The following is a 24514-nucleotide window of genomic DNA, read 5'->3' as shown; positions in this document are numbered from 1 at the left end:
GCTCTCTCAGCCTTTAAGCTCACAGAGCACAGCTTGGAAAAACCACTCTCAGTCTAACTTAATATCACCTGTTTATCAGAAGAAAATGGGATACTACATATGCTTGACCTAATACACTGCTTGATGTACACCCATCCTCAAGAGCCTGGCATGTAACAGAAGGTGAGATATGGGGAGGGGCTGTGGCTCAGTGGCAGAGCATCTGCTTGGCATGCAGAACGTCCCAGGTTCAATCCCTGGCATCTCCAGTTAAAGGGACGAGGCAAGTAGGTGATGTGAAAGACCTCTGCCTGAGACCCTGCAGAGCCGCTGCCGGTCTGAGTAGACAATACTGACTTTGATGGACCAAGGGTCTGATCCAGTATAGGGAAGCTTAATATGTTCATATGTATATAAGGAATAAATAACCTTACAGGGAGCTTCATTATACTAGAAGGGCTTTTATGCATTTTTTACTGTACATTATGACACAATTATATTATTAGGATGTGTGCTAAATTAACTCTATGACTGACTACTGAGGAAGGCCTTCCCAGGCCGAAACACGTTTGGTCCTTATTGGATCCTACTTTGGTCAATGTAAGATTGTACATCGCAGGTGTTTAAGTTTGCATATATTGAGTGTGCAAGTCTTGCCTGTGCTAGAGGCCTTCTGTTTTGAACTTGACTGTGAACCTTATTAAAATGTATATATTTGTAATTTTAGCATTTTTCAGCTCAAACATCTTTGGTTTGGAATATTACATACGCTCCCTTACCTTCTCAGAGGGAGGGTGGGATACAAATGGAGAGGCAATATAGCAGGGGTGGGGAACCTTTTTTCCGCCAAGGGCCATTTGGAAATTTATAACATCATTTGCAGGCCATACAAAATTATCAACTTAAAAATTGGCCGACCAAACCCCAAGCAGGCAGCTGCCCCAGATGACGCCCCCCGCCCCATGTGGGCAAGCAGGCAGGCATCCAACCAGTGGCATCTTGGGCGGTCCTAGCAGCTCCATAGCTAACGACTCTTCTGCAAGGGGGGGGGAAGGTTCCTTTTCTCGGCAAAACAAACTCACATCCGCATTGAAGGCTATTCCAATCCGCAGGAGGGGGGAACCAGCAGTCTTAGATCCTTCTGAGCTAGAGATCTGCCAGGACCCACGAAGGGCCAGGCCAAATGACTTCGCGGGCCTTAAACAGCCCCAGGGCCTGACGTTCCCCACCCCTGCAATATGACTTAGTGGGCACAGTTTTGAATTAGGGCCAGGGAGACCCAGGTTAAAATCCCTACCCTGCCGTGAAGTTCATGTGATGACTTTGGGCCTGTCGTACTCTGTGAGCCTGAACTATCTCTTCGGGCTGCTATGAGGATTAAATGGAGGATGGGAGAACCATGTAAGCTGCCCTTTAGAGGAACGGTGGGATGAGAATGCAATAATGATGTCAATTTAAAGAAAAATTAGGCCTCTGTTACATTCTTCAATAGATGCTTATCTTACCGGACAAGGAAGCACCAGACATCCACAGCTAGGAGAACAGTTATCATGTTAGAACCAAGTATGGTTTCCAGCAGTGACCGTTCCTGGGCGAGAAAAGCAAACATGTACACACAAGCAAAAAGTTATTAGGATGTACTTGAAGGGGTGTCATATAGAGGAGGGCGCCGAGTTGTTTTCTGTTGCCCCAGAAGGTCAGACCAGAACCAGCAGGTTGAAATTAAATCAAAGAGTCTCTGTCTAGACATTAGGAAGAATTTTCTAACAGTTAGAGCGGTTCCTCAGTGGAACAGGCTTCCTCGGGAGGTGGTAAGCTCCCCGGAGGTTTTTAAGCAAAAGCTAGATGGCCATCTGTCAGCAATGCTGATTCTATGGCCGTAGGCAGATCATGAGAGGGAGGGCATCTTGGCCATCTTCTGGGCATGGAGTAGGGGTCACTGAGGGTTGTGGGGGGGGGAGGTAGTTGTGAATTTCCTGCATTGTGCAGGAGTTGGACTAGATGACCCCGGCGGTCCCTTCCAACTCTGATTCTTACAGCTGCTCTTCATTATCATTCCACCATCTAAAGTATAAAACAGCCACACTTTCAGTTAAGCCTAGTAAAATGCCTCTGATCAGAAGCCACTGAAATGTGCAAAACAATTCCTTCTGGGTACCAGCGCAAGAATCCCAGCCACACACAACATTTTAATGCCAAAGGAATGATGTACTGCGAAGCTTGAAGCTTCAGAGGAAGTTTGGCCTGAGCGTAAACTGGGTTCCCATTTGGGAGAGCAAGGATCCTGTACAAAAAGCGCCAACCTTGGTTCCGCCATTTTACCGAAACTTACCTTCCTGCTATCAGCAAACAAGCCCAATTCAGACATATTTCTTAAGGTTGGAGAGCCTTTACTAACACTGCGCATCCTGGAAAATAGCATCAATCAGAACTATATGGTTTAGCTCATTCTATTCGGAGCCCCTATTAAAAAATCAATATTTTGAGGACACTAGCACCTCAGTTTAAGTGCTATCCATCACTGTTTATTTGCAGGGAACGTTGCTGCTTTGGATAAATGTGCATTGTAAATTGTTTCTAAGAGTTTTCAAATGGAAACACCAGAACCTGACCATCCAACATAATGGAATCTGGTGGCTTTCCTCCATAATCTAGCACAGCATATAGCACCTCCACTCATATCTGGACACGACCCTAACAACAATGAAAACAGAAATCTTTTCATTGAGCTGTACAGAACAGCTTAAAATTCCTGTTAATGCAGGTGTATCCCACATATGAGGTAGCGAGGAATGATCTCCTCTATCTTAACTGAAACCGTTGGCTAAACAACTTTCAGAATCCAACCTCAAATCAGCGTATTGCATTACCTTGCTTTTGCTGCATTAATTTCTACCTTGTTGGTCTATAAGGTGCTCCAGGACTTGAATCTAGCTGTTTTCCTGCAGACCAAAACGGCTACCCTCTGAAACTATCTTCCACCTAGCTTCACAGAAGTATTTTCACAATTATGGAACAACCTCCCCAGGGAGATGTGCCCGTCCCTGTCATTGTTGATCTTCAGGAGGCAGCTGAAGACAGTTCATTTAGAACTGCGTATGATTGATTTAGCTTTTATTATTGGCAGTCCTCATTGGAGTTCTTACATTATGATTTTTTATGGGTTTTATAATTGTTGTTTTTATGTGCTTTGCAATGTTTCATTTATATTGTAAGCTGCCTTGAGTTCCATAAGGGATGAAGGGGGCTAATAAATGTTTTAAATAACTAAATTTTATTATTGGTTCTTTTATGGATATTTATATTGGATTGTTGTAATTTTAAAATGATGTTACCCGCTCTGAGCCAGCTTGCTGGGGAAGGCGGGTTATAAGTCCAATAAATAAATAAATAAATAAATAAAGATGTTTGTAATCCACTTTCTTTATTATTGTATGTTACGCCTTAGTTTTTAGTTTGTGTTCTTTTCTGCTTCTGCAATCCTAGTACTATTGCATTGTTTATTGGTTATCTTACACCTTCTGATTGAATCGTTTTCTATGTTTCATAATATACCTTGAGTCTCAGTGAAAAAGATGGGCTACAAACAAAGCAAAATCAAATCTAATCAATTGGTCTTGGCTTGCAATACTCCTCCTTACCAGCAGAGGGAAATGTGACACACAGAGGGAGGTGGCAAAGGCACACAAGTGGATACAGACGTAGTGGTAGAAAGTGACAGAGCTCTCTGCTTTTCCAGTTGCCATCTCTCCCGGCAAAAAGACAGGAAGGGAAAGTTCTCCAGAGCACTGCTGTAGGCTGAGGAAGAGAGCGGTAAACACGGGGACCCTGCAGAGACATGGAGAACAGTGGCGTGACTCCCATAAGACAAAACCCTTGAGCAAGCCTCATAATGCATCGCTAGAAGAAACTGAGTCAGTGCAGCACTAGGTGGAGCAGGGGTGTCAAACATAAGGCCCGGAGGCTGGATTCGGCCCCATGGGAGCTTTTACCCGGCCCATGAGCCAGCCAAGCACCCCCCCCCGCCCCACTTCCAATGCGGTCTGGTGAGCTCACTATGGACTTACCAGCTACGGCAGCCACTTCCCCCCCATAAGAGTGTTATTAAGCATATTTGTATTTTAAGTAAAAAATAAAGTAAAAATAATAGCATTGGTTGCCTTTGCCTGTGTCTTCTATAGTTTGTATCTCTGGTGTGTGTGTGTGTTAAGTGCCGTCAAGTCGCTTCCGACTCATGGCGACCCTATGAATGAAAGTCCTCCAAAATGTCCTGTCTTTGACAGCCTTGCTCAGATCTTGCAAATTGAGGGCTGTGGCTTCCTTTATTGAGTCAGTCCATCTCTTGTTGGGTCTTCCTCTTTTCCTGCTGCCCTCAACTTTTCCTAGCATGACTGTCTTTTCCAGTGACTCTTGTCGTCTCATGATGTGACCAAAATACGATAGCCTCAGTTTAGTCATTTTAGCTTCTACAGTCAGTTCAGGCTTGATTTGATCTATAACCACTGATTTGTTTTTTGGCAGTCCACGGTATCTGTAACACTCTCCAACACCACATTTCAAAGGAATCTATTTTCTTCCTATCAGCTTTCTTCACTGTCCTGGTACCTGGCATTAACTGTTATGGTACACATGGCCTGGCCCGACGAAGTGAGATTTATGTCATATCGGGCCCTCCTAACACATGACACCCCTGATGTAGAGCCTGATGGATCATGCCTCATGCAATTAACTACTAGACTTCCACAAAATAAAACACAAAACATCCTGATATGTCATAAAAAGTTGGCAAGCAGTGAAATACACAAGTAGAAATTAGCATCTTGTATCAGGGAGAAGTTAACTGGAATATTTTCAGAATAAGCAGACTACACTGTGAACTGTTTCAACAGTTAAAAGGATAACAAGGCTAGGTTTGGTGGTAATGTTACTGTACAAGTAACATATTAATTATGTAAAGATGTTAATAGGCTATATATTGATTGTAATTTTCTAGTAAAATATCAATATAAATAGACAACACTAGGATTTTAGCTACACTTAAGACTGAATCAGGATGCCCTTCATTTGAAGAAGAGTCGGTTTTTATACCCCGCTTTTCTCTTCCTTTAAGGAGTCTCAAAGCGGCTTACAATTGCCTCTCCCCTCCAAAACAGAAACCTTGTGAGGTAGGTGAGGCTGAGAGAGTTCTGAGAGAACTGTGACTGGCCCAAGGTCACCCAGTAGGCTTCATGTGGAGGAGTGGGGAATCGAATCCAGTTCTCCAGATTAGCTCTTAACCACTACACCATGCTGGCTCTCTAACCACTACACCCCGCTGTTTCCCTAAACCCAAACACCGCCATTCTCTCTGCAGGCCAATTTACCTGTTTCTCAGAGTGCCTCCAGAGCATGGCAAGAGAACTGCTGCCTGCCGACACAACTTCTCAGGAGCAGCGAGCAGTTACCTGGGAGTGTCTTCTGAGAAGTGACTTCCTGTGTTCCAAAGCTCCTGCACCTCCTGGGGCTGGGATGGCAACAGGTCCATTACAGAAAGCAGGAGGCGGCACTGTGCAAAGTTCAGCTCAGGAGAGAAAGCTGAAGGCGACATTTTAAGGAAGTGTTATAACGAAGTACAAGCTTCCGTCTGTGCAGAGCCCCTCTTGGCGGGATAGAGCAGTTGTAGAAAGCCCCGAGAGTGTTTACACTTACAACTGTGAAGGGGCACATTCAGATATGCCTGAGCCAAAATTATTCCCAAAATTCCTTGTATTAGTTTGGCTCAGGGATATCCAAAAACGGCCCAAACACTCTAAGAATTTCGGGAGTAACACTGATCTCTCAAAATTTCAGGAGCATTTTGGGTTTGGGGGAGGCAGCAGGAGTGGCGGCCAGTGAGGACGATGGCAGAGCATGCTGCAGGTGGGCTGCGGCACCAATCCCTGTCATGGCCCTTTAAACTTTAAAGGGACGCGAAGGCAGACTTGGCCTTCCAAAACACCCCAAGCCCCGACTTACAATTACAGAGACCGTTTAGGCCCCACAGCACTACAGCCCATTTAACTGGGAGAGGAGGTTATAAACACATTTGTGAACAGAAATCCCAGGTTCCACTTTGATAAATGAGGATGAATGCATCCATTTATTTATCTGAATCTTTCATTTGTAGAATTTGTAGCCATATCTAAAAACCACACAGCCAGGCAGAGCAATCCTAAGGAGCGGGTACTTCTGGGGCGGCAAGGGACGGTGCAGCTGCACCCCCACCCCGGTAAGCGGTTTGTTGTGCCAAGTGCAGCAAGCCGAAAATGAAAATCCTCCCAAGACCTGTGAGACTGCTCTATGCAGTTTAACGGGGTCATGTCACCATTTGTGCCGGCGCAAGTTCGTGCCAGCAAAAATGGGCATTTCCAGGGCGAGAGTGCTTAGGAAGCTGACTAAAGTCAGCCCTGCCCCTGAGAAAGTCCCCCTTGGTGCTGGAGCGAGCCCTTGTGGTGGAGAAATGCTGCCGCTGAGGCTGCTCTGGCGCCCATGCCTCATGCGCCGCATGGCTCCCCAGCACCGGCATATGTGGACCTGCGGCATAAGTGCCCATTTGGATGGCACAAGTGGCACTTATGCTGCTACAGGGGTCATGCTGCCTCCAAACCCCTTTTGGGGCCCCCTTCAGGACTGAACTATAAGTAACCCAGCAAGCTTTTCAAACTCCACCACATTCTAAATTTACTCCTTCTCGTGTAGTTCCTTCCCACATTTTGTGTATCCTAAGGACTAAGCGGTATTATTAACAAACATCACTTACTTGTTAATTAACTGTGGAATACTAATTCCAAATAATGCACTGCAATTAATTGACAATTTGAGAGAAAAAGGCCTAGGAAGCCCTGAGTATTAAGTGCCCAGAAAACCTGAGACACCAACCTGAAGCTGCTGCTACAAATCCCCAGTGAAAATGAAGGGGCCATAACAGCAGGTACCACACCTGTGCTTTTAGAGGATGGAGTGGATAATCAGGGCCTTTAAGCTTACCTAATACGTTACTTAACACAGCCTCTGCAAAAGGCCTGAAGGTGAGCAGGCTGGGGAGGAGAGGATCCAGGGCCAGCAGGAATCCTTTTGCTATTTCATCCTGATGTGCCTCAGCAATCACCGCAGCATGAAGACTTGGGGGAAACTTGCTGGTGGGAAAAGAAACGCATAACGTTTCATCACGGCTGCATTCTGGCCACTCGGTGTGTGTGTACGTGTCATCAAATCACAGCTGACGTACGGCGACCCCATACGGTTTTCAAGGCAAGAGATGTTCGGAGGTGGTTTGCCATTGCCTGCCTCCACGTGGGCTGAGAGAGTTCTGAGAACTGTGATTGGTCCAAGGTCACCCAGCAGGCCACTACTAAGTGCAAATCAAGGCAAATACAAACTAGAACATTGCATTGCTTTGTTTTAAACCTGATGACGTTTCTTGGTGACTATGAGTGAGTTCTGCAGGGGAGCTGTTACATGCACCCTTTGAATACCCACACACACATTTTGTTGTAGCCCTGAGCTAAGGAAACAAAAACATGTCTTTATTTTGTATTTATCACAGCCCTCTTTTTCAGGTAGCACCTTATAGTTGCCAATTTGACATTTAGGGGAATATTCAGTTCTGGTTCACATGGGAAACTTTGTATTATTCACACTATGGTGAAGGTGAAGGTGAAGGTGAAGGTGAAGGAGAAGGAGAAGGAGAAGAAGAAGAAGAAGAAGAAGAGGAGGAAGAGGAAGAGGAAGAGTTGGTTTTTATATGCCGACTTTCTCTACCACTTAAGGGTGATTCAAACCGGCTTACAATCCCTTCCCCGCCCCACAACAGACACCCTGTGAGGTGGGTGAGGCTGAGAGAGCTCTAACAGAGCTGTAACTTGCCCAGGGTCACCCAGCTGGCTTCGTGTGTAGGAGTGAGGAAACAAATCCAGTTCACCAGATTAGCCTCAGCCGCTCATGTGGAGGAGTGGGGAATCACACCCGGTTCTCCAGATCAGACTCCACCGCTCCAAACCACCGTTCTTAATCACTACACCATGCTGGCTCCATAATGAACTCCATAACAACGTGGCACAGGTTAATAGACCTAACTCTATAAAATTGTAAGCCATGACCCATAAATCACACAGGACGTGAAATAAAAATAACTGAAATATTCAAAATTAGATATGTGACATTCATTTATGTTATTTAATTACAAATTGTGACCTTAAAGTAGAAGGTCTTTGGCCATGCCATGCTCCTCTCTAAGCCTTTAAGAGTACCCGTACTAAGGCTTACATTTTGGGTTTAATACCCCTCATGTGCAGTAGCTGTTCAAGTGGGTGGGTATTAAGGTGATTTCAATCACTAAGAGAAAAGGACAATGTGAATCAATGATGAAATTAAAGAATTCCATTTTTAGATACTTTCTAAAAGGTTTTGGTGGAAAGTGCCATCAAGTCACAGCTGATGTATGGTGACCCGTAAGGTTTTCAAGTCAAGGGATGATCAGAGGTGGTTTCGCCATTGCCTGCCTTTGCATAGCAACCCTGGACAACCTTGGCAGTTCACCATCCATGTACTCATAGAATCATAGAGTTGGAAGGTACCACCAGGGTCATCTAGTCCAACCCCCTGCACAATGCAGGAAATTAACAACTACCTCCCCTTCCTAACCCCTTTCAGCCCCAACCCTCCCTTCACCATGCAGTATCCCACAATCAAAGCACTCCCGACAGATGGCCATCTAGCCTCTGCTTAAAGACCTCCAAAGACGGGGACTCGACCACCCTCCGAGGCAGTGCATTCCACCATCGAACAGCCCTCACAGTCAGGAAGTTCTTCCTAATGTTTAAATGGAATCGCTTTTCTCTTAGTTTAAATCCATTACTCCGTGTCCTAGTCTCTGGAGCAACAGAGAACAAGCTAGTTCCCTCATCAACAAGACATCCCTTCAAATATTTAAACATGGCTATCATGTCTCCCCTTAATCTTCTCTTCTCCAGACTGAACAAACCCAGCTCCTTAAGTCTCTCCTCATAAGGCATGGATTCCAGACCTTGGACCATTCTGGTGGCCCTCCTCTGGACACGCTCCAACTTGTCAACATCCTTCTTAAATTGTGGAGCCCAAAACTGGACACAGTATTCCAAGTGAGGTCTGACCAATGCAGAATACAGTGGTAGTATTACTTCCCTTGATCTAGACACAATACTTCTAGTGATGCAGCCCAGAACTGCATTGGCCTTCTTAGCCGCCATATCACACTGTTGACTCATGTTCAGTTTGTGGTCCACTAAGACTCCCAGATCTCTTTCACATGTACTGTTTTCAAGCCAACTCTCTCCCATCCTGTGCCTTATGTTGTTTCTGCCTAGGTGAAGTACTTTACACTTCTCACTATTGAAATCCATTTTATTGCTTATGGCCCAGCTCTCCAGTCTATCGAGGTCATTCTGAACTCTGACCCTACCCTCCAGGGTATTAACTACCCCTCCTAACTTGGTGTCATCTGCAAATTTGATTAGCATGTTCTCCATTCCATCATCCAAGGCATTTATAAAAATATTAAATAGTACCGGTCCCAGGCCGGCCCTGCTTCGCTTCCAACATCTGGCAAGATCAGGCTAACCTGAACCATCCAGGTCATGGAGTGTGTACTGGCATAAGCAATCTGAATATAGTCTTTAAACAACCTCAGAGAACATGCTATACATTTCTCAATTATTTAACTTGAATAGATTTTAGAAAATGATACACTGCTTATCATGTTCCAAAATAAAGTTTCTCATGAGCTGCAACCTTAGACTTTTTTTTTTACAATAACTGAATGGAAAAAAAATACAAGAGTGTTAAAACAAAGGCCTACAAAACTCTGAAGGAAGATGGTTATTTTCCTATAATCTGACATGTCAAACATAGAAATATTAAGGTATGCAGAAAAAAAAACCTGACATTTTTCATTGTTTCAGTGATGTAATAATTCACTAAACAAAAAAAACCCTAGTTCCAATAATTAACATCGGGTTGCTTAACAGTAATGGTTTAGCATTACCTCAGTGTGGTTAAAACTAATCAAGACTGCCCTCATAGCCATTGGTGGGTCTAAAAACCAAAATTAACAGGACCAGGAATGTGTAAGCCTGCACCTTTCCAATCTATGGTTTGAAAATCACCCCATTACATCCACATGAGGCCAGGAAGGCGGTTTCAATATTTGTTTCAGGTTTGGGCTCATACCATTTGATAATGTGACAATTTTGCAATGAATCAAGTTGATTAGCAGTTACGTTTTGCTTACCTGTATATTTGAAGATACGTCTGGTGTAACTGAGAGCAAGAATCCACCAAGAAAGGAGTGAATTCCTGTAAAGTCAATAACATCAGGTGCTATTTTGATTTTTAAACTTACTAATATAAAAAATAGGGGGAGGGGTAGGAAAGACAATGAAGAAAATTCTAATGTCTGAAGCCAAAATAATCCTGATGGTTCCCCAGAGAACTATCACAGAGCAGTTTATTGTACAAAAGAAATAAGATATAGACAAACAATACCAGTATTGTTGTATCCCAAAATGCTACAGTGTTCTCACAAAGGGTATGTTACATGATAGCTGAAATATTTTAGCACACTATAATTACAAAGTACGCAAATAAAAGTTAGTAATCCTTTTGACTAAACCTAGCTGGCCATCTCTTACCTTGATGTAGTGCACCAAGGAAACGGCAAAGAACCTACACAGCTTGATTGTCCTCTGAAATATCTTATAATCAACGTTCTCCTATCCAAAAGGAAATAAAAAGTTTAGCAGAAAACTGTAATCAATATCTGAAATCTTCAAGCCGTTTCCCTGAAGCGGTGCAAGGTCAACTGAGGGAACCACCTGCGGCAGGATCTCAGGTCCTCCCTTCCCTGGGACACAGTGCCATGTTCTTGTGTGCATTAAAAAAACACAACACTACCAAGAGACAGATATATAACCGATTGCATCCTGCCATGCTGTTCAGCTAAGAGTACACATGAAAACATGAAGCTGCCTTATCCTGAATCAGACCCTTGGTCCATCAAAGTCAGTATTGTCAGACCGGCAGGGGCTCTCCAGGATCTCAGGAAGGGGTCTTTCACATCACCTACCTGCCTATTCCCTTTAACTGGAGATGCCAGGGATTGAACCTGGGGCTATCTGCATGCCAAGCAGATGCTCTACCACTGAGCCACGACCCCGCCCCATAGCATGTTCCATCAGTACAAGGTGCATCCCTCCAACGCAGGAGGATACAGTAGGACACTCCTCACACCAACAGAACTTGTTGTCCTTAGCTAAGCAAAGCAGCAGGATACAACCCAGCTTATAAAAATTATGAGACGCTGCTAACCTTCGTTGTGGCCTTGCCTAGCTCCCTTACAGCCCATTCCTAAAGGGGGGCGGAGCCACATACGAACCGGTGTAACCCCTAGGCTGGCGTGTGTGCCACTTGCACCGTGCAAACTGCCACGGATGCCAGCATAGGGCAACTTACGCCGGCCCCGGGGGTGCCGCACAGTAGTGCGAGCCTCCTGCGCCCGTGCTGCCTCCCTGGTGGCGTGTGTCCAGCATAAGTGCTCGCGCCAGCACTCTGGGAGGCATTCCTGGGGCATTCCTAAGGAGGAACTGCCTTTAGGCAGCTTCCTAACCCCTTTCAGCCCCAAAAAGCACCATTTTGCTGGCAGTGAGATACACCTGCAAAATCGTGGCGCAGCCCTGTGAAACTCTATGGGGAGTTCCACGGGGTTTCGAATAAACTCTTTTTCTATTTATTTTTTGGCTTGCTGCACTGGCGGTGCGACTGCGCCTCCTCCGGACGCCATGGAACCACCCCCACACACAGGAATTGGCTCTTAGTGTTTTAAAGCAGCATGACTCTTTGCAAATATAGTTGCAGCGTTGTAAGACACCAGCTTCTTCCCGGTCCTCAAATGCCCGCAAGTACTGATCGATTCACCTGCGTCCCAGACCGTTTCATCTGCTCAGCCAGCAGCAAACAAGACTGGAAGGAGAACAGGATGCCCTCACAAAGGCCACCGAGGATAGCAGCGTGCTTCAAGCTGTTCTTGATCAGCGACTTGTGTTTCATGCTTTGCCTGGCGAGGAAAGACATTTGACAGTTCTCAAATTTCAACACATCACAAAAACGGAGCCTTGTTTACTCACCGTGAAGGCTCCTTCTGTTCTGGATTGGAGGTCATCTTGAAACTCGCGGGTATTACCATCACGTGCCCAGGGTAGGCAGGACCAAAAAAACTTTATTCTACTTCCTGCCGCCTGGGCGGGAACTCCAGTTTACGAACTCACCGAGCTAAGGAGACAGGTAAGTACAAAAGACCAACCAGGCAACAACAGTGTACCTTATAAACAAAGAACATGAACTCCTAAAAACACTAACATACCGGGGGAAAACAGGTAAGTGGAAAATACTTGATTCAGGTAAGATGGTGAACATAAAGAGCACTCTGTATTATGCCTCTAACATTAGGCAACCACACCCCTTAGGTACTGCAATGAACAAAAGGAGCTAAGTCTTGGATAACTTGATACCCTTATGATTTTTGGGTGGGCAAGATGACCTCCAATCCAGAACAGAAGGAGCCTTCACGGTGAGTAAACAAGGCTCCGTTCTCGTTCTGGTTGGAGGTCATCTTGAAACTCGTGGGATATCCAAGAGCTGTTTGACCGGGTGGGACTATGGTGCATCCAAGACGTGCCGCAGGACCCTTCTACCGAAGGCTGCGTCAGCAGAGGCCCTGGCATCAATCTTGTAATGTTCTATTAATATAGGTGCCGTAGACCAATTGGCCGCCCTACGTGTCTTGTCTAAAGAGGCGTGCGTATCAAAGGTCGCCTAGGTGGCTGCACTGAGTATCAAATGTGCAGTGATGCCAGCAGGAGGAGGCAGATTACTGGCTTTGTATACCTCAGTAATGCACTGTTTCACCGGGCAACTGATGGCGGTGTTAGACATTTTGACCTTTAGATGGATTGGTTAATGAGATAAATAAGGTATCTGAGTGTCTGATAGGTTCTGTATGACTAAGGTAAACCTTGAGTAGTTGTCTCAAGTCTAAAAGATGCCACTCTTTTTTCCTGAGACGAACAGGATTGGGGCAGAATGACGGCGAAAGAGTCTTCTGTGAATGGTGAAAGATGGAATTCACCTTTGGCATGAAGGTGGGGTCCAGTCTGAGGACCACCTTGTCACTGTGAAAGATACAGAGTCCTTCACGCGCTGACAGCGCCCTAAGCTCGGAAACACGACGGGCTGAAGACACTGCTATGGGGAAGGAGGATTTCATCCTCAGCATCCTTAAGGGAATACCCTTAATGGGATTAAAGGGAATGCATATCAATGCTGTGAGGATCACATTGAGGCGCAACGTGGGAAGCGATAGACTACTGGAGGCTTCCTTTGAACCACTCCCTTAGAGAAGTCAAAATGTGGGGATGCCTAGAAGGAGATAAACCTTCGGAGACCCTAAGAATGGTGGATATGGCTGCCCCCTGTCTGTGCAATGTGGAAGCCTTGAGACCCTGTGCAACTCCATGATGGAGGAACTCTAGGGTCTTGAGAATCCCTGGTAACAATGGATCGATGTGCTTGCGCCTACACCACAGAACAAAGGCTTTCCGGGAGGTGTTAAAAATCCTCCTAGTGGAAAGTCTCCTCGCTTCTATCATGGTAGCCACCACCACCTTGCTGTATCCCTCCTCTAAGAGGGACTTCCTTTCATTTTCCAGGTGGTTAAGTGAAGCCATTGGGGTTCTGGATGAAATAAGGGATCCTGATGAAGCAGGTCTGGAATGTTTGGGAGTTCCCAAGGCATCTGGACGGATAACTCCAGGCTGGAAAAACCTGGATTTTCTCGGCCAACGAGGATCAATAAGAATGACGTTTGCACCCTCCTTCCTGACCTTTCTTATTACCCTTGGTAGAATGGAAATGGACGTAAAGGCGAACAGTAGTTCCTTCGGCCATGGGGACAGGAGGGCGTCCCTGTTCTCCACCTCTTGGTGGGAATAACGTGTAAGGAATCGCAGGAGGGGGTGAATGCTCACCGAGGCAAACAGGTAACCCCTTGGGCTGGCCGAATCTCTCCATGATCTGATTGAAAACTATCCTGTGGAGAGACCATTCCCCTTTGTCCAGAACCAGACGGCTCGGCCTGGAGATAACTCCCCTGACATGTTCCGCTGAAGGGACAGATGATACATCTCTTCCAGGAGAGAATGATCTCGGCTTCCTGATGGAGCCTGGGAGACTTTGACCCCTCCTGGTTGTTAAGGTACGCTTTCGCGGACACATTTTCCGTGTGGATCAGAATGTGTCTGCGATATAGGAGGCTCCTGAAGTGCTGTAGAGCCAGTTGAGTGGCTCTTAGTTGTAGTATGCTTATGTGTAATCTCTTTTCTCTTAGAGACCACTGGCCTTGAGCCATTTGGCCCTGAAAAGTAGCTCCCCAACCCTCTAGACTGGTGTCTGTGTATACCTGTATCTGGACCCCTATGATGAAATGTACCTCTGGTTGAGAATGTTGCTTTGGTACCACCGCAGGTGGGATTGGCGCAATTTCCGGGGGAGGGGGAAGGACTTGCCCCCGCTGTGTGTGATCAAATCCTGATAGGGTTGTAGGATTCCCTGGAGCGGTCTCGAGTGGAACCTGGCCCACGGGACCGAGGTGAGACAGGCTACCGTCTTTCCCAGCAATTTGGCAAGGAACATGATCCTGCCGTGGCTGAAGCTGATTACTGACTGGGACATGGAATGGATTCTGGTGATCTTGTCCTGTGGAAGACATATCGGGTTCATGTGACTGTCTATGATAACCCCCCGGTGTTCTAATCTCTGTGCTGGCTTCAGTTGGTTCTTTTCTAGATTGACAAGAAACCCGTGGTCGCCTAGATATGGCAATATTGTAATTCACTCCTGTCGGAGTAACGCCACCGGCATCACCAGTATTTTGGTGAAGACATGAGGAGCAGAAGCCAAACAGAAGGAAAGTGCCCTGAATTGGTAGAGTCTCTTGGCATAGCAAAATCTGAGAAACCTCCTGTGGGAGGGGTGAATAGACACGTGAAGGTATGCCTTATTCAGGTCCAAGGAGGTTAGGACCTGGCCTACCTGTAGGGCTTCCATAATGGAACTGAGGATCTCCATATGGAATTTCCTGTATCTAACCCTCTGTTTAGATGATTCCGGTCCAAGATAGCCCTCCAGTTTCCATTTTTCTTGGGGACTGTAGGGAGGATGGAATATACCCCATAGCCAATTTCGGGATGAGGGACTGGTTCTATGACTTGAATTCGGTGTAGGCGGAATATGGCGTCCAGGGATCGCTGATGCTTTGTCCCTGCGAGAAGATTTTGGGGAGTTCACAATTTTGTCTCTTGGGAGAGATGTGAATTCTATGAGATAACCTGTTGATAACACCTGAGAAACCCATGCAAACCTTTCCAGCTTGTGGCAGAATCGTAGGGGTCTCCCCCACACACACCAGCTGTGACTTGGCGTCACTGCTTAGGGGCTTTGGAGAACTTGTCTCCCTTGTTGCCCGAGAACTGATGTTGTCCCTGAGAGGAACGAAAAATTTTTGTTTCCCCATCTGTGAAAGGAGCCTTTATTATTATTATTCCAAGAACCCCTGCATTGTTCTGGCCTGAAGGGGGCCAGAGAGTGGAAAGTTCTAAAACTGGAGTAGGCAGAGGAATGTCTTCCCTCCTTGTTGTAGGATCTTGGAAGAACGTTTTTCTTATCCTTGTTTTCCATAAGGATTTTTCTATTCTTTCCCCAAAGAGTCTTCCCCCAGTGTAGGGGTATGACATGGTCAGTGTTTTGGTTTTAAGCTCATTTGCCAGGGACGAACCCACAGTGCTCCTCCGATAGCAATGTTGGAAGAAGTGGCTCGAGCTGTGAGGGACATAGCATCAAGAGATGCGTCTGTCATGAATGCGGATGCCCTCAAAGTCTGTTAAGGTCTTCCGCAATCTAATGATTTTTTCCTGCATAGAGCTGATAATTTACCTGAGCCACACAATGGAGGCTCTGGTCACAAGGAGATTGCTGCTGAGGCTTAGATTGCCAGAGCGGAGGCCTCCTAAACCTTTTTGGAAAGAATCTCTTCTTTCCAATAGAGTGGGTCTCTAATTGACCCCGTTCCATCTTCAGATGGTAAATCAGATGAGTGAACTGCCGCTACAGGGGCATCAACCAGGGAAAGTTGAAAAGGGACCCGGCCTGTGGAACCATGGTGTACAGTCTTTTGTATTGGTAGGGGACTGTCTACTGGCCAAGGGTTTGTCCAATTCAGCTTGTACCTAGGTTTCAACAAATTCTGGGAATGGGATCTCCCAGATGCGAGGTTTGGTACTTGGGAAGAACTCCTTGGCCCCTTTTTCGTGGGTTTAGGAATGGAGACGGCTACAAGGCCTGGATCCTCATTGAGGTCTAGGGTTACCAGAGCCCTGCTTAAGAGTCCCTAAAAATCCTCCGCTGAAATAGGCGGGGATGTTGTTCTTTAAGGAGAATGGGAGTGTCCTCATCGGAATCAATTCCCCTTTTTCTCTGCCTTTTAAATGTGGGGCCACTGAAGAGGTATGCTCCAGGGCTTGAAGGGATTGAGAGTGGGGGAAGGGGCCCTGAGTGCGGCTTTAATGCGCCACTGAGGGTTAGATTGGTCTCCCTGTCCCTGAAGGGAGCGTTGTGAGGTGATTAGAGCAGGATCTGAACCCGTGCCCTGTATGAGAGGGGAAAGGGATTCCTTGAGGGCCACCATCATTTAAGCCTGTGTATCCAACACCTAGTTAAACAAATCCACAATTTCCCGCCGAGTTAGAGAAGTCTCTGCCTCGGTACGCGTTACATTACCCCCTTGTGGAGACTTCGGAATGAGTCGAGAGCTTTCTTCTAAGGCGCTCCTAGCTGGGGTGGCCGTCACTGCAGTCTCTCACCTCTCACTGTGATTCGCACCATTTTGAGGCGGCTCAACAGAGCGCGCCTCTTTGGGGCAGTCGGCCCTTCTGCGCCTTTCATGGAGCCGCCGCCGCGGCTGTTAGAATGCTCTCTGTCACATCGCCCTGTCGAAGCGACGAGGGCTGAGTCATGGTCCTCCTCAGACAGTCAGAGTCTCTCTTGCCGTCCGCCATCTTGCCCAACAGGGCGAAGTGGGGAGCGGGAGGAGGGGGGAAATCGAAAGTGGCGGGGGGAAGGGACGTTTGAGGCTAAAGCCAACGAACGGTAAAGGGGGTAAGGGAAGGAAAACAAACTCACTGAAAACTAGACAAAGGTTAAAACGAAAGGAGTACACACGAAGGAAAAGTCTTTGAAAACGAGTCGGAGTTCGAGAACGAAGCTGCTACCCTGATCAAGGCAGGACGGAAACTGGAGTTCCCGCCCAGGCGGCAGGAAGTAGAATAAAGTTTTTTTGGTCCTGCCTACCCTGGGCACGTGATGGTAATACCCGCGAGTTTCAAGATGACCTCCAACCAGAACGAGAATCACCCTTTTTTAAAAAAAATATTATTCAAAATTTTCAATAAAAAACCCACAACATGCATACAGTATAATCAGTATAATCAATCTTATAATCAATCTTACAGGAGACTCATTTTAAACTGATCTTATATTTCCAACTGGAAATTGTTTAGTTAATAATCACTAAATCCCTTATCTATATTCCCACTGCCCTTCAAACTGTCTGATACAGTTCTTGATACAATCCTTATCTCACATTTGTACCGTTTCTTTTAATCTGTGCTTTAATTTTATTCTCCCTCTATTGCTTTCCTACATTAGTCCACCCACGAGTTCACCAAGTTCACCAGAAAAACCCACAAAAGAGTGCCCCTCTTTCACACTATTCCGCAATTCACTTAGTAAAAGTGAAGCAGGGGCTGAAACCAAGACAACTTCGTAATACACGCTGTTGTTCTGGGTCTATCTACTTACATGGTGCTCACATGAGGAAATATAAAAACAGGAGTTCATACGATTTATCATTAGGATCATGAAAACATACCTGATCAAAAACTTCCATGTGTTCGCATGAAGGGCATGATCTATGCTGGAAATAGCAGAGCAGATCTCCAACACAGTGTGAATCACTACAGAGCAAATAAACACAACACTAACTGCAAAATAAATTTTTATCAACAAGCACAGCCAAGAGCGCACATAGTATCCACTCAGCTAAAGACTGTTTTCCATAAGTTCAGAACAGGATTTAACTAACGCTTGCACTTTCTGTCATCTTCATCTAAACCCTAGCCGTGAAGTCTTGAATTTGAAAAGGTGAGAGGGGGGAGGTTTCATCTAGGAATCATGGAATAATAACTGTAGGAACCTTTCAACTGATGCCCAACATCGGCATTCACGGAAGGGAAGGTGCTTGCTTAATTTTGACAAATTGGTGCCCACTGGTCTGTCTTAAGATGCATATTTTCTACACCCACCTGAAACCACAGTTGCTGTACCGTCTTCAGTAGCACAGGAATCCACAGAGATCATATCAAGCATCTCCATAAGCTGCTTCTGCAAAGTATAGGCTTCCTTAAACAAAGACTGGAGTAAGTCAGCAAACAGATGGAGATAGTCACTGTACAGCGACTCACTGTCCTGTAGCAAAACACAGAACCAGGAAATGAACCACACACGTTATGCATGGCTACAGTTGGACACAGGCTCATGACCAACAGAATATCTAAAAGCAATAGCAATGTGATGCCTTTCACCAGAATCAATATTCACACACTTAATTCGGTTCGACGATGCTAGGTACACCCTGTCCTGGGTGGCCCAGGCTAGCCTGATCTCGTCAGATCTCAGAAGCTAAGCAGGGTCAGACCTGGCTAGTATTTGGATGGGAGACCTCCACGGAATACCAGGGTCATGACATGGAGGCAGGCAATGGCAAACCACCCTTGAACGTCTCTTGCCTTGAAAACCCGTAAGGGGTTGCTATAAGTTGGCTGCAACTCGACGGCACTTTACACACACACGTGCTAGGTACAAAATAGAATTCTGGTTGCCCCAAGGACTGCTGGGGAGAGAAGCGACACAACTCCTCCTTTTCAGACTGTTACAAACTGCTGTCCACAAAGCTTTTCCATAATGCCCTGGAACACGCTCTCTCCCTCCACTTTTTATTTTGGTTTTTACTAACCACATACCCTGAGAAACAGTTCTGGGGAATTCCAAACCTGTCTCACTACTTTTTACAGCACTGATTTTTTTTAAAACTGAACACAGTACTAATATTTCAGCGGCTTTAAAAAAAACCTGTAGAGGTTTTTTTTGGTTGTTAAATCTAGAACATTAAGCATCTATGGAGTTATTAAGCTCACCAACCCTGCAGTATATAAACGTGTTCTTGATCACATGAAGAACAGAAGAGGGAAGACTGTGGATACATTCTAGAGGCACGGTCTCCTGCGTAGTACAGATGTGTTGCACGCATCCTCTTAATACTTCCATCAGCTGCACTACGGTCTGCAAGGGAAAATACATTAATAAAAGCATCAGTAGCTGGCTTTCAAGCAAACAGCTCAGCTTCTGGCTGTGCATGCTTCCTAAAAAGTCAGGCTGCCATAGGTCCAACCCTGCAGCAGAGTAATGCCAGCGGGAATTTTGTATCCCTGCATTTTCTGATGCAACCCAATTCAAGTTTAGCAATAAACTGTGGAGGAAAAAGTAGGGACGGCCATGAAATCCTATTAGATCGGATTTCATGATCAAAGCGGGGTCTGCTCTCACACCGAGCGGCTCATCTGATCAAATCCTGCTCTATGGGACTTCCAACAAGCAGTTTGAAACAGAGCCTTGTTTACTCACAGTGAGGGCTCCTTCTGTTCTGGGGTCGAAGGGCATCTTGCAGACAGTGGGTTTTGCAGTCACGTGCCCAGGGAGGCAGGACTAAAAAATTTAACTTCCTGTCTTCCTGGGCGGGAAACCCGCCTGAGCCAGTTTGCAGACTCACCGAGCTAATAAGACAGGTAAATATAGAACAAACAACACTACAAGAAAAAACAGCTTTAAACAGTAAACAGTAAGTGAACACCAGAAATCCCATTGAAGCGAGTCAGTGCCTTTTGAGTGACTATGCTCTTAGAATGGACCCCTTCCTGAGAAGTGGTATGTTCTCTTATTCAGATAGTCACCTACTAAGCAGGACTCAACTATTTTACTCACTTAAAAAGCAAGTATTTTTATTGATGTACTCCAATGTAATTGTGTGTATGTATATGTGTATATGCAACTATTACAAAGTCTTAATATTCAGTAACGACGTATACAGTAAAGCAAGCAAGTTCTACATACTATTCAGTTTTAAAATCCAACACTTAAAATATAACAGTTAAAGAAGTCTGATTTAGTTCAAAGTATCTAATTCACATTCTAGAATAATATATTTGTGAAGCCATACATACCAACACCATCTTCTGAGACCCTCTGAAAGAGATCTGAAGTACTAGCCCTCCCCTTGCCTGTATTTATACTGTTTCAGTCACCTTCAAAGAGGCTGACTGACAATCGAGCAATTCTCATTTTTACTGAACATGCTCAGTAGCCTCTCATTATATTACCAAATAAGAACTTCCTCTTCCACCAGGCTATTTTGCTAAACTTTAAACAATCAGTTTTGAGTTTTGTCATCACTCTATATAATCAATTTTAACATCATTCTCATCTCCAGAAAAATATGTTGAGATTGAACCCATTCATTAATTTATAGTACTGGTAACTTGTTTTCATGTTTAAATCATAAAATACAATTATTGTTTACATTACATCATTACATCATAGTCAGCATCATATACCCTTGAACTGGATAACATTTCTGCACTTAAAATCATTGGAAAAGTGAGAATCAAGCACTCTGTTCTGTAACTCAAAATTTACAGAAAGAGCGGCTAACCATTTCTCGTTAGCCATTGAAAAGGTTGGGAAAGGTCATAGAAAAAAGCAGAATATGCTGTTAGTTACTTACTGAAACCTTTAATAGTGTAATAGAAGCATAAGCCTCTCGCAAAGAATATTCAGGCTCTCCTTCCTTTTAAAAGGAAATTAAACCTCAGCTATATATTTTGACGTTTATATGTGTAATTGGGTTTTATATTGAATAATTCTGAATATATACAACACTAATACCATGTTCATGTGCTCTAATATGTCAAAGCCTGTAACACCATGAAATAACTGTGAGACTCCCTTGCCTGTTAGAGAATACAGCGGACTTGGGAGAACTATAACCCTTAGCTTCAGGCTAGATCTAAGGTAAAGATCGCCCAATGGGGCGAGGTTCTACAGTCGTCTTGAGAACGAATACTCTTGGGCGGGCAAAATGTCCTTCGACCCCAGAACAGAAGGAGCCCTCACGGTGAGTAAACAAGGCTCCGTTCTCGTTCTGGGGCTCCAGGCATCTTGCAGACAGTGGGATCTCCAAGAGCTAGACCATCTGGGTGGGCCTAGGATTCGTCCAAGACGTGCTGCAACACCCTTCTTCTGAAGGCTGCGTCAGCAGAGGACATAGCGTCTAAGTTTAGATGGATTAGTCAAGGAGATGAATAATGAGTCGGACCTTCTAATGGGGGTGTGCGTTTTAGATATACCCTAAGGGATCTCCTAAGATCTAAATTGTGCCACTCCTTTTCCCTGGGATGACCAGGGTTGGGGCAGAAGGAAGGGAGACTAATTTCCTGCTTGCGGTGGAAAAGGGAATTCATCTTCCGGATGAAGGTAGGGTCAGGCCTAAGGACCACCTTGTCCCTATGAAAGGTGCAAAAACCTTTGTGGGCCAATAGGGCCCCAAGTTCGGAGACTCTCCGAGCAGATGTGACTGCCATTAGGAAAATTGTCTTCATCCTCAGAAGCTTCAAAGGAATTTCTCGAATGGGCTCAAATGGGGGCCGCGTAAGAACCCACAGGACTACATTGAGACGCCAGGTAGGAAACCGGTGAATTGGAGGAGGTTTTGTCTGGAGCACTCCTTTTAGGAAGGTTTGGATGTGCGGATGTCTAGAAAGAGCTGTGCCATCAATAGAAGGGATGACCGTTGACAGAGCAGCAATCTGCCTAAGAAGAGTGGCTGTCTTAAGACCTCTCTCCGCACCCTCCTGCAGAAAGGAGAGGATCCTGGGAAGGCCTGGAGAAAGTGGGTCGACATGTTTCCTTCTGCACCATAGGACAAATGTCTTCCAGAAGAAGTCATATATTCTCCTAGTAGAGGGCTTCCTGGACTATCATGGTGTTTACTATCTCTACGCTGTAGCCACAACTCAGGAGTCTGCTCCACTCAATTTCCAGACGGTCAAGTGAAGCCATTGAGGGTCTGGGTGGAAAAGGGGCCCCTGGAGAAGTAGGTCTGGGGCAGGTGGAAGTTCCCACAGTTGTTGGACTGAGAGCTCTTTGAGGCTTGGGAACCAGGGCCTCTTCGGCCAGAATGGGGCAACTAAGATGAGCGTAGCCTTCTCCCTCCTGATTTTCCTGATTACCTTCAGAAGAATGGGAAGACGGGGAAAGGCAAAGAGTAACTCCCTTGGCCAGGGGGACATCAGGGCATCCAGAGCTTCCGCTGCTGGGTGGAAGTAGCGTGTGAAGAAGTGAGGAAGAAGATAGTTGCTCGCTGACGCAAACAGGTCCACTGTGGGCTGGCCGAACCTCTCCATTATCTGATCGAAAATGGACTTGTTTAGTGACCATTCTCCTTTGTCGATGGTCTGGCGGCTCAACCAATCCGCTTGTAGGTTGAGGACCCCTCTGATATGTTTCACTGAGAAAGAAGAAATGTGAGACTCAGCCCAGGAGAGGATCAGTTCCACTTCCTGATGTAGCTTGGAAGACTTCGATCCCCCGTTTGTTCAGATGAGCTTTGGCACTCATATTGTCCGTTCGTACAAGGACATGCCAGTGGAGTAGGGACTCCTGAAAGTGGAGTAGGGCTAGACAGATGGCTCTGAGTTCTAGGACGTTTATATGGAGCTTCTTCTCTGACTTTGACCACTGACCTTGAGCAATGCAGCTCTGACATGTCGCTCCCCAGCCCTCTAGACTGGCATCTGTGTGAATCTGAATTTGATCCTCCACATTGAAGGATAGCCCTTTGCTGAGGTTCTTGTGGTTGTACCACCACCTGAGGCTGAGACGGAAGTCGTGGTCCAGGAGAATGGTTTTGTCCCTCTTCTTGGCTATGAGATGCTGGTATGGTTGCAGCAGACATTGTAGTGGCCTCATGTGAAACCTGGCCCAGGGAACACAACTTAAACAAGACACCATTATACCGAGCAACTTGGCAAGAAACATAACACCCTTTGTTGCATACAGGCAGGGACCAGGCTGAGGTGCTTGGCCTCTGACTCCACTCCCAGCAATGGAGTGTACTGCGGGGAGCAGAGCTTGCCGCGGTTTACTCTTCCTGGTAGTGTGGGTGGACTGAGTGCGTAACCAAGGCAGCACTCTAAACAAGGAACAGGTTCACTCACCAGTACGAGTTCCTTTGCGTCAAGGTCTAGGCTCGGTCCTCCCAGGTTCTGCAGGGACACCAGAAGGGCAGGAGCTGGTAGCTGGCACCTAAGCAAGATAATACTGTGGGCGGAAATCTCAGGACGAACAACAGAGCTTGTAGTAATTAGCAAAGTTGTTCCCACACTGACTGACTGGCCAGCCTAAGATTTATGGCTGTTCCTCCTCACTCCCTTCCCGGGCCTGCTGTTCTGCATCACTCGCTGGTGTCGGCTCCTGCAAACACCTATGACCAATTGCCTGCAATCTCGCGATGCGACGCCTCTCCTGCAAACTGAGCCGAACCTTTGATCTTTGACGGCTAACTGGGCTGGGCGGGTCTGGAGGTGATAACCTTCTCTGTTCCTCTGCTCCTTCCCAATATGTACCACCTTCTTCTGCATCTGTCACCTTTGCTGGTTCAGACCTATGGTCCAGTCGTCCTGGTAAGACTTCCACCGGTGCATCACCCTGCTCTGCCACTCCTTCCTCCTCTTCTTCCGAGGAGAGTTCAGGCTGACTCACGACACCCTTCGTTCTGGACTTGATCATGTTTAGAACCATGGACCTGAGCTTTAACACCTTGTCTGGGGGAAGAATAACCAGGCTTTTGCTGGTGTCTAGTATTACCCTGAGGTGTTGAATTCTCTGGGTTGGGAGCAACTGACTTTTTTCTAAATTTACTAAGAAGCCATGCTCTGTCAGAACTTGGATTACTCTGCGTGTATGAGTCCCTGCTTCGGCCCTGGACCTGGTGCAAATCAGAATGTTGTCCAGATATGGAAATATCTTTAGTCCTTCCTGTCTCAGCAGGGCTACCAGTGTCACTAGGATCTTAGTAAAGACATGTGGTGCCGAAGCCAAGCTGAAGGGGAGGGATCTGAACTGGTAGTTTTCTTTCGTAGGAAAATCTCAGAAATCTCCGATGTGGGTAGAAAACAGGTACGTGTAGATATGATTCCTTCAGGTCTAAGGAAGTCATGAAGTATTCTGTCTGTAGGGCTTCTACTGTGGACCTGAGGGTTTC

The 24514-nt window shown here is 46.0% G+C and overlaps 1 protein-coding gene across 1 annotated transcript in view; it reads right to left on the bottom strand.

Annotated features, from left to right (window-relative positions):
- FIRRM (FIGNL1 interacting regulator of recombination and mitosis) overlaps positions 1 to 24514 on the bottom strand; it is a 48109-nt gene that overhangs the window by 15117 nt on the left and 8478 nt on the right. The window contains exons 5-14 of the mRNA XM_056844442.1: positions 19339 to 19479; positions 18444 to 18606; positions 18011 to 18095; positions 11947 to 12085; positions 10665 to 10745; positions 10265 to 10329; positions 6985 to 7133; positions 5424 to 5553; positions 3621 to 3807; positions 1485 to 1567 (exon numbers count right to left, since the gene is read on the bottom strand). Of these exons, the coding sequence (XP_056700420.1) occupies positions 1485 to 1567; positions 3621 to 3807; positions 5424 to 5553; positions 6985 to 7133; positions 10265 to 10329; positions 10665 to 10745; positions 11947 to 12085; positions 18011 to 18095; positions 18444 to 18606; positions 19339 to 19479 (1223 nt within the window). The remainder of the gene's footprint in view (positions 1 to 1484; positions 1568 to 3620; positions 3808 to 5423; positions 5554 to 6984; positions 7134 to 10264; positions 10330 to 10664; positions 10746 to 11946; positions 12086 to 18010; positions 18096 to 18443; positions 18607 to 19338; positions 19480 to 24514) is intronic.

The sequence above is a fragment of the Euleptes europaea genome, chromosome 2, assembly GCF_029931775.1.
Source record: "Euleptes europaea isolate rEulEur1 chromosome 2, rEulEur1.hap1, whole genome shotgun sequence".
In the NCBI taxonomy this organism is placed as follows: Eukaryota; Metazoa; Chordata; class Lepidosauria; order Squamata; family Sphaerodactylidae; genus Euleptes; species Euleptes europaea.
This window is presented reverse-complemented; position numbering and strand designations above follow the sequence as displayed.